This window comes from Pinus tabuliformis, chromosome 3_1, assembly GCF_031772625.1.
Source record: "Pinus tabuliformis cultivar Carrire ecotype Pingquan chromosome 3_1, CPIR1, whole genome shotgun sequence".
NCBI lineage: Eukaryota > Viridiplantae > Streptophyta > Pinopsida > Pinales > Pinaceae > Pinus > Pinus tabuliformis.
The window spans coordinates 890,927,235-890,937,870 of record NC_142301.1 but is presented as its reverse complement, the minus strand read 5'-3'; the positions used below and the strand labels follow the sequence as shown (position 1 = coordinate 890,937,870).

Sequence of the window (10,636 nt, the reverse complement as noted above, 5' to 3'; positions counted from 1 at the left end):
ATAATACACATATAGTTCACAGGGTCTAGACTAGCAATTGTCTCAAAAGGTACAAAGAGAGGTCGATAGGATTATTAAATTGAAATTGTTGAATTTTTCTAGAAGAGTTAATTGGTTTGTGGAAAACCTTGTTTTCTTGGACAAGATCATTGTGCAATTACTTTTCTTTAGATGTTTTGTTTATATCTATATTACAAGGAACATATTGAAAAATCAAGAGGTTAAGTTAATTACCCAAAATCAAGAAACCTCTATAAATGGCCATTATAAGTGGATTTTTGGTGTCAGTGGCTTTCACAAGCTCAAATTCAAACGTCCACCACATATTCAAACGTCCCAAGCATTGACACATGCCAGTTGATTCTCACAATTTAATTATAAAATCACGTCAAAACATACGGGGGGATTAAGTCTGCGGAGATACAGCTAAAGAGTTGGCTGCAGGTAGTTTTAATTGGTGTATGGGGTATATAATTTAATACTAATCAGTGCTTTCCAAAAGCCAGGGAAGAAGAACAACAACAACAATTGGCATACCAAAGAAACGATTAACTCTGAGGCCAAGAGTGACACAAAAGAATGGGAAAAAGCAGTTAAAATATCTTCAAGAGTGATATAAAAGAATGGGAAAAAGCAGTAAAAATATCTTGCCATGCCATGGAGAGCAAAGTAGAACTCAAAGGTGAAAAGAAGGCAACTCAACTGATATTTGGAAACAGGTTCGTCCAGTGATCTGCAACTTGTATGGAAATGATAGAACAGTCTCAGATAGTTTCATAGGAGAGATTCCTACAATATCTCATAACAAAATATTCCTAAAACTCAAATAGTTCTTGACCTTCATTTATGTGATATTTCCTCCTGGATTTCTTCCAACATATGGCAATACACACCGTTAATGTTAAAGCGATCATCAAAGATCATCAAAGCTCCGGGTATCATTATTCCAAGAACAATTTTCACTTTGGCATTTTTTAGATTTTGATTGAACGGTACATTCCCCTTTATGCATACAGAGGTAGCGATTACCAAAGAATTTGCAACGCATTGAAATAAAAGTATTTTCAATAAGCCTAAGATTATATGGCCCTTCAACTGTTTAGGTATTAGCATTGTCTGCAGAATACATTGCACTAGTTGGAAACAAAATACAACGAAAACTGCTGATGAATACCAAAATGAAATATCAGATTGCATGAGTTTCAGCGAAGGTTTGCGAAGAAGTTGTACTGGAATTGTTGTTCTCTATATATCTTCACTATAATGCTAAACACGATTGTTATACAATTTTGGTAATGGAAATCCATTTTATTTTGAATAATTGTCACAAAAAGTGCAAAGAGCAACATACAACTCTTTAAGGTTGGTTTTTTTAGTTTTGATAGCCAATCTGGAACTGTGCCATTCACGTTGTTGTTTTGTAGATGTCTACACAACCAGTGAACAAATAATCACAACTTTCTTTGCAATATTCGTGCTCTTTTTCCAAATATACATAATTGGCTAAAGATCAAATGACCTAGAAAGTGGAGGTTTATGTTTAAAGAAAATACTTACATTCTCTCCAATATGGTTAAATTGGAAAGGTCCAGTCAGATGGTTATTGTTAGGTGACCTGCTAATTTCAACACAGTAAAATATTCAAATGGAAGCAGCACAATCAGATTTTATTTTAACAAGCAAATACTTTTAACCCAAAATTAAGAATCCTAATCAACACAATTTCAATTTTATTTTAACCCAAAATTAATACCATTGCTATGAATTTTTAGTTTGTACGCACAACCCTCCAGCCAATAGCTGGATGTAGGCTAGTATATATGTATATCATAGACTGTATGTTGATAATATTATCTGTAGTTTCACCATGCATCAATATGGAATAATATATGCAAATTTAATAAACTCTACCGCGACACTTTATACTTGCAGTGCTATTGGTGTTTTTAAAATATGAACTTTTCAGAAAGCATTCTAACAGGTAAACAATAATAAAACATGTTACATGCCTAAGCACTCCCTTCCCTGTGACAAATCTAAAGGTGACATTTAAATAGCTGGTCCATTATTTCATAACAACAAAGGCTTATTTTCCTTTTCCAATGTTTGGCATAAAGTTATTATAAGCCCAAAATAAAACAGACATATCAATGGGTCAGCAATCAAAGGAACAATAGGAAAGAAAACTACATGAGCATTGAGAATCATTAAGCAATTGTAGCTAAAAGCATTAAAAATTTATTTAAAAAAAACATTCTTAATGTTACCTGCCCATAACTCGCACATCAAGAGATTTTTTCATCGAGCTTTCCTCTGATGATACAATTGGTTTTATTTGATCCTCATTGCTCTCAGAAATCGACAAATTATAAACAAAGGAAGATAGCAGAGGATCTGGTACTGCACTGTTAGCAGCCACCCCACGCGAGGACACACCTCCCAGAAGTGGATGCAGCTGCCCCTCCCGAAGCTCTCTACTCAGAAAAGACAGTGTGGAATTAGGTGGCAACCCACCTCTGCGAAATCTCCTCCTACGCTGCATGTATCTAGTAATTAAAGGGAACAAATTGACACCCTTCGCAGCCATGTCATTCAAGAACTATAATTTTAATGGATAGAATACTAAGGTCGACAAGCACTGACAAACATAATCTACATTTTTAACAGACAGAAAACCCAAGGAAGTTAGAACACAGCTCTGCTGATACAAGGGAGTAGCATCTGAAATATTGAAAGTAAATATAAATTCTTCTCTGCCCAAGCATTTCAAACTTAGATTCCACTATATCTTGTCATGTCATAGTCAAAGTAGAGGATATTTTGAACAATTGACCATGTTGAAGAGTTATATGCCCAACCATATCCTTCCCAACTTTAGCTGCACACACAGGACATGGCTGCAAAGAAATACACAATATATTCAGGAAAGCATTACACATGAGACCTCATCTAACAGCCCAGTGTCATAAAATTAAAGACCCACAAAAGTTTCCTCTTACTTAAAACAATAAGTTTATTTGTGCTTTATAGGAAGTCAAACTATACATCCAAAAAATTGGGGAAACAATAATGTTTAGACAGAAATAACTAATAAGTATTCCATAGCTTATTTCAAATAGTCAGCAAGAAAGCAAATGTGTCATAAGAAGACTGAAAAGATCAAACAATCAAATGGAAATTTCATCCAGCAATAGGAATGGTTTTCCTATGTATATTACCGTTTACATATCGAATTAAAAAGTTTAAAACGACTTATCAGAATAGATTTTTTACGTTCATCAATGCATCTCCTAGGCTTAGACCATCTCAATAACAAATACCTGCCTATTCACTGTCATCTCGTCCTAGGAGTGACTCTTAAATATACTAAAAAATACTAAAAGTTGTTTAAACCAACATGGATGTAAATTCTCACACATTGAGACTTGAAAAAGAAACTTTTGAACAATGTCAACATGGATTGTTCCATGTCCACTAACATAGATGACAGATTCTGTCTATCTCAAAAAGGCACACCCCACATACAGGCATTTTCTTGCTGGAAAATTCTCAAACAAGTAATATATCTTTATTAAAATTGGGAAGACTTCCACTGACCCATGTTATATTGGTCAGTGTCAAGCAACTGTTTGATTTTGGTACTCAGAAATCTCAAGCAGAGAACCACTTATCCAATTGGCTAGTGGATGTCATTTGCCAAAAAAATACCCTTGGGTTCAATGTGATTGGACTGAGCAACTGATTATATAATATGGGCCCCATTGTCTATGGCACAGATGGTATTCGCTTGCAACTGTTCTATGGAATATTTTCCTAAAATGGCTCTTGTAAGGTCTTGAATCCGTTCCTAAATCTTACAGCCATAGTTACAAGATTAAAATAAACTGATATGCCAACCCAGAACTGATGAATACACTCTTAAAATGTGTAATATAAAAGATGCAGGAAAAATGCTGGCAAACAGTAACTGCGGCTGAAAAGCGACCCAAAAAACAATGTAAAAATAAGGACAAAGTTTCCACACACCGCATTTTTTGTGTCGATGCAATGTTCATCCTCAAGATGGTAGCAGAGCAAGGCAATATCAAAATCCTCAAAACAAAATGGGCAAGTGAAATCCACTCGTATGTCATCATCGCCCTCCAATTCATCAAAGTTAAACTGCCGATTTTTACAGACAAAAAACAACCTACTCAGGGCTTCAAATGATCCCAAACAAAAACACAGTTTACAAAATTGAAAACCCCCAAAAGGCAATTAGCTTGAAGCAGGTAAAATTAATAGGCTCGTAGTTTGAACCCAGACAAAACAGAGGGGTCTTCTAACGGGTAATATCGATGAATTTACAGAATTGACCCCAAAAGTAGATAGATAAAAAAATGAACTTTACAGCACAACAAGACCAACTTTGAGCCACTGCAATTAATATGTAGCGATAACTCCACAGTTAATATGTAGTGATAACTCCACAGGGGTTGCCTTCAAAGTACTGCAAATACTACATGAGTTCATTCATATGAAGGTACTTAATTTTCTCAAAATAAGTGCCATAATTCCTAAAAATTAGTCCAACAAAAGAAAATGGTCTGAACATTATAACAAAATGACCCAACGGATAAGGTAGATTTCAACCATCTACAGCCTTGAGAAACTAGCACATAAAACTCAAAAGCCCTCAAGATTTTAGGTCCCTGTGAACACTTCGAAATTAAAAACAGGGCAAAAGTAAGAAACCTGTATGATGATGATAATGATGAACTGCGTGATGGCGCTTTGCTGCCATGATACGAGCCACCCATAATTCAGCGTCCATGGCATCTGGAGCTTAACAATTTCTCGCTTGACACAAGACCAAACCCTCCAACCCCGACATCCATGAATACCTCTGCGCCTGAATACCTCCGCCCCTTCCTTGCAACGAGGCCGATACGCAGGGGCTGACGTGTTGCCTGAACAAGTACGAAAACGAATTGCCCACAAATTGCCTGCTCTATGCCCGACGCCAGGTGTCAGCCTGAGAAACAAAAGGACGACGAAAGTCCCTTTCAAAGGAAGGCCTATCGGCCTAAATATATGGTGATGGAGTGTATTGCTAAGTCACAATGTGAAGGTCATTGGTTCGAAACTCTGTGAGTAAAAATCTAGGCATGTTAAAGGCTAGTGTGGCCCAGGCAAGATCTGATCCCTGGGTGATTTCGACAACTTAGATTCCCTTGGGTCATGATTTTTCTGACTTCAAAATTCAACCTTGTAACTATCATCTCATTCAACTTGACAAACAAAAAAATTATATATATATATATATATATATATATATATATATATATATATATATATATATATATATATATATATATATATATATATATATATATATATATATATATATATATATATATATATATATATATATATATATATATATATATATATATATATATATATATATATATATTAATTATTGTTTTTTTGAATATATACATATTGAATTTTTCTACATTTTAGTTTTAATTATTTTTATTTTTTAATTTTGGTTTAAATTTGTTTTGAAAACTCGTCAGATGGAGTAAGGGTTGGTGTGGCCCAGACTAAGCACGATTCTCAAGTGTTTTTGATGGCTTAGATGCCCTTGAGTAGCGGTTACTCAAGCCACATGTTAGGTGTGCCATTCATCTCAGAACACACATTACCTATAAAAAAAATCCTTGTATGGGGTGTTTTGCACGTGAGAGGGTAGGGGGCGAGCTATCGTTGTCCCACCTAGCCATACTACTAGGGGATATGGTAGCACATCCCCATAGTTTTTTAACCATCCAAAGCGAATCTTGCATGGGGAACACCACCCATATGCTATTTGATGCTCTGCAAATGGAACACGGCCTCAGATCTATAGACCTCTCTCAAATTTATCTCCTCTAGAGAATGACCTCAACATTTGATTTCCTGACCTACTTACCTTATGCGACTTAGCAAAAATTTTCTCCATCAAGAATGGAATTCAATGTTGATGACCTTCATTACACTAATCCCAACAATAATGCTAGCTAGATGACTATTTGGCAAGGTTGGATGCTTCAAATATTTGATTTAGAAGCTTTGGAAACTCAATTTTCCTTTATGTGATGAAGCTAGGTTCTTGTTGGTAAGCTCAATCTCACCCATTCCTCTACGCCATGTATGCAAAACTTTGAATATTTTAGCTCTCGTAGTGAACTTCAATGAAAGGAATGCTAGATTGCTAGAGAGAATTGCTCCTTAGAGCTGGCGCTTTCCCTTCTCAACTTTAGTTAGAAACTCCAATCGTTTCTCAGCAAAATCTATTGGACAAACTTCTATCCAGATTCCCGAAATCAACTTGAGCATCCTATTGCAGTGAGACATTCTATCAACAACTGGGTGGCCATATTCTACGGCAAGTTGATTTTTTTCACCCCCTGATTTTTTCTTTCTCCCTCATTTATTAGTGTTCTTATTTTGAATCTAACTGTTGGTAGAGCCTTGGCTTCTAATTCCTATTTGTTGGCTACTGAGTCCTCCCATTTCCACAGGATCCCCACTCCCTCTTGGCCACCTAGTACTCCTTATCTTTGGACCTTTCCTCTGCTGGGATATTCTCTACCATTCTAACCCTCATTTGATTGCTTCCCTCTGCCTGAGGCACAATCTGAGCTAAGATTTCCTTATATCTTTTCAACTAATGTCCAGTTTTGTCTCCTTTCTAATAAGCTTCTCCTTGTTCTTTGGCCATACTCCCCTCCTTGTGCAACTTCCATGCCCCGCTAAAGAGCTCATGTCCATCAAGGTGCAACGTGCTACCAAGAGCATGGAAATCGAGGAAATACATGGAAACAACTCAAAGTTGAGGACTTAGTAGCTCACTCTCGAGAAATCACCCTACACACATGCTTAAATGGAAGGATCCAACTAGCAACATCTTTCAAACACAAAGGTACTAATAGATGTGGATGATTGGGTGCTTCACACGGGGAACACACATGGGAATTTGAATCAATGTATGCACATGGTGGACTTGTATTAGAAAATGAGGTTTCTACTTGGAAAATTTTTAATGGATTGGCTTGAGAATAGAGTAGACCTTATCCTCTCCATGGAACATCTACATCAACACATAACAGACTTGTACCGTTGATTGGAGTGCATCGAGAAGCACCTTAGCATCCCCCATACTTCTGGTTGCTCATTGGCCAAAAATAACAAACTGATCTAGGTTGCAGCTACAAATTCAAATCCCTCTTCCTAGTCTACTAACTCTTATTATGTTTTGGTTTATCAATTTCCTGTTTCTTTGTCTTTCTCTCATGGTCTTGAAGGCCTGGCTATTATTATATATGTTTCATTCTAAATCTCTAGGTAGCCTTTTGTCTTCTGCCACTCTTAAACAAGTACACTTTTTGGATATGGCCAGCTTTCCCCAGTGGCCATCCATTTTAAAACCTTCAACTCTTTCATGTAATCTCTTGTTCAAAAGTTAATACAAATCTTTATTCCAGTAAAAAAAATGTTTTGATTTTTTGTTTTTTGTAAATTAAAATACTTCTATTACTTTAGGGAATCTGATTACATCATAAGCATCCTGGTGTCTAGAGGGAGGAAAGATATCTCAACCTTTGTCGCCAAATAACAACTATCTCTAAAAACTGAGCCCAGGCATATAATCCACTATCCCTCTAGATACATGGATATCATTTTTTACATTAAAAGATAACACATAATACCCATGACCTAGCGAGAGCCAAGGCTCCAACCTTGACACTACTATCACAAAAATAACATATATATTTAGTTTTGATGTCGTGTCAGGAGGGGCACCATTCCAAGCAAAATAAGAATTGAGAGCTACCAAAAAGAATAATTTTCCTTTACCCAAATCCTCGCACTAACCCTTATACTTCGACAATTCACCACTTTGAATACATAGATCTGCCTCCACAACTGAGACATGAGACCACATACAAAACCCAGAGACCCATGACCACGACACCTTTAAGTTGGCGTAATATGCTAACACTAGAACTTCCCCAAAAATCGTAACATTTAGCAGGGAAGACTCGAAGCTAATCCACCACCTTTTACCCATGCTAGTCATTCTTCGAAGAGGAGATGTTGGCTAGAGCCTGAGCACTTAAACCTAGGGGATCTAGTTGCTCCCCTCCTTTAGAATCACAGGGTATGTGGCTTTCCACATATATTAATCAGGTCACTATTTTTTCCACATAGAACGTTAGGTTTCTCAGCATTCTTTTCACATCTTCAATAGAGGCGAAAATATTATATTTCTCCACCTGCTTGTCTCTTAACACTAACCTCGGGAGTGTTTTCATCTGCCAATGGAGCGCCAATGAATTCAAGTACTGCTTGCGCCTTCCATTGGTATTGCTAGGATCTAGGTCCCATCTTGACATACCTTCTAACAATTCCGAGTCTGAGAGAGACTACATTTTTTTTCCCACTTTAATCTAAAATTCACGAATCTATTGACGCGTGTTAGGAGGAATTTCATTGAAATAGGATGACACAGAGTTGTGAGCATACAACTTGGCACCATGTTGGCTTGGTTGGGCTCTAGCTCCTCCTCCCCTCCTGCTTCTTCCTCTTTTCCTAGGTGGCATGGTGGAAACAAAAGAGGGTTCTTTCGCTTCCTTGAAAGGGTTGGTTTTACCTGCAAAAGGACAAGACCATCAACTCAACTTGACCTTGTTAAGACCTGAGTACCACCAGATAACATCATCACAAAAGCACTAGACATAAGAATTGACTTCCGATACAGACTCACTAGGCAACGATATGGACAACTCCTCTTCGACCAAGGAATCAACCCCATTTACCATTGAGCACTCCAAAAGAAACCCTAAGACCTTGACACTAAAGTTCCTAACACTCCAATGAGCACTAACCAACCCCCATCCAAACACAAGGTGCTCTATGTAACCAACAACACCCACACCACCTTAAAACTCGAAACCCCACTGTCGACTTCTTCAAGAGAACATAGACTTAGCTGCCAAGACTCAACCATAGTTACAATGCCTCTATAGATCCCGAATCTTAAAAGGAAAAAAAAATTCAGCAATTGAGCCACTAAACCTTGAGTTCTCAAATCTTCACAAGGACAAAACATAATGAATTGAATTAAACAGGACAAGACCAAAAATTGTTGTTCTAGACTTACCACTTCTAATTACAAATAAGAAAATTCCATAGAGGGCCACAAAATCCTCTCTAAGATGTGTCCGAGCCATGAAACTTTCACCATACAACCAAAATATGGATGCACGAGGCTCCCAACCTCCCTTCTGAAGCAGAAATTCGCTCCCAACAAGGTCTATCAAATGATGGTACCACCAGAGCTAGGGGTTCACCCTCTTAACCAGAGAATCACTACCATTTCTCATTGCAAAACTACTCCGACATAATGGCAGGGGACTCGTGGCCCCCGCACCCCATCTCTCACAAATGCCCTCTATCTCCTTTCCCGTCCATACATAACCCCGATAACAGCTAGAGAGATGAATACTCCTGCATGTAAGATGCCTAACGCGTATGCCTTCCATCAATGCACCATTAAAACTTTGAGGGTGGTGGGCATAAAGTCCCAGGCCCCTCACTGTGATTCATAACACCCCCATTCGGGAATTGTTTTTAAAATTACCTTAAATATTTTATTTTAATCAATTTTTATTAATTGATTTTTTTAAAATAGTTTGGAAGATAATTTTTTTTTAATTATTCATTTTTTAAAAAATATTCACATTTTTAATTGAAAAATAAATAATGTTTACATTATATCATACTTTTTTAATGGTGTTTTTCATGATTTTGTGTACATTAATGATGATTTTATAAACTATAGTTAAAAAATATTGCAATTTTAGTGCCTCATTGAAAATAGATCAAGTTGTCTTAGGCTAAGATCTCAAAAGAGCTATAATTTTAGCCTTAAAACAATTTCTCTTGGTAGAATTACTCTTTGATTTAGGTGTTGATTTTTAAGGTTTTTCTAGTCATGATATTTAGTTTATAATGCCATGGTTGAAAAATATTGAATTTTAAGGTTTTTTGTACTCATGATATTTGGTTTTAATTCCATGGTTGAAAAATATCAGAATTTTAAGGTTTTTCAAAGTCATGCTATTTGATCTTTAATGCCATGGTTGAAAATTGTTGGAATTTTAAGGTTTTCCATGATCATGATTTTGGTTTTTAATGCCATGGATGAAAACCTTGGAATTTTAATCTTTGAAATAAGGGCGATTCAACATCACTACTTTTCGACTTCAGAGTGTTTTTTCATGTTTTTTGCACAAAAATAGGGTTTTTTGGCTAGAGTTCTCATTTTGAGGTTACATTTCTCATTAAGTTGGTAACATTCTTAGTATACACCATAAATTCATAGTGGTTTAACACAGTCAACGCAATTCCTTACCCTGGTTACAACAAAAAATCCCTCACACTTGCTATAGAATTGACCTATCTTTAGAATCATGGTCCTAATTGCTTAGAAATGTTAGTAAAGTTATTTGTAAATTATTGTCTAGCATCATGAATATAATTGTACAATAGTAATTACATTGTGCTATATCCAATTACGTGAGAACATAAAACCTTCAATTTGTAT

The 10,636-nt window shown here is 36.4% G+C and overlaps 1 protein-coding gene across 1 annotated transcript; it reads right to left on the bottom strand.

Moving 5' to 3' along the window:
• Positions 1–2,263: 2,263 nt before the first annotated feature.
• LOC149190475 (protein DEHYDRATION-INDUCED 19-like) lies at positions 2,264–4,813 on the bottom strand. The gene is made up of 4 exons (XM_089410525.1): positions 4,735–4,813; positions 4,027–4,199; positions 2,820–2,897; positions 2,264–2,542 (listed from the first exon to the last, which is right to left on the bottom strand). The coding sequence occupies exons 1-4, from the start codon at positions 4,811–4,813 to the stop codon at positions 2,264–2,266; spliced, it is 609 nt and encodes a 202-aa protein (XP_089266651.1).
• Positions 4,814–10,636: the final 5,823 nt, after the last annotated feature.

What these genes read in the sequence shown, in the direction of transcription:
- LOC149190475 (XM_089410525.1), bottom strand. Translation starts at nt 4,813, where the DNA reads ATGGACGCTGAATTATGGGTGGCTCGTATCATGGCAGCAAAGCGCCAT. An exon ending in TCATTATCATCATCATACAG is followed by an intron (nt 4,200 to 4,734) that starts GTTTCTTACTTT and finishes GATCATTTGAAG; the next exon opens with CCCTGAGTAGGTTGTTTTTT. An exon ending in AACATGGTCAATTGTTCAAA is followed by an intron (nt 2,543 to 2,819) that starts ATATCCTCTACT and finishes ATTACTAGATAC; the next exon opens with ATGCAGCGTAGGAGGAGATT.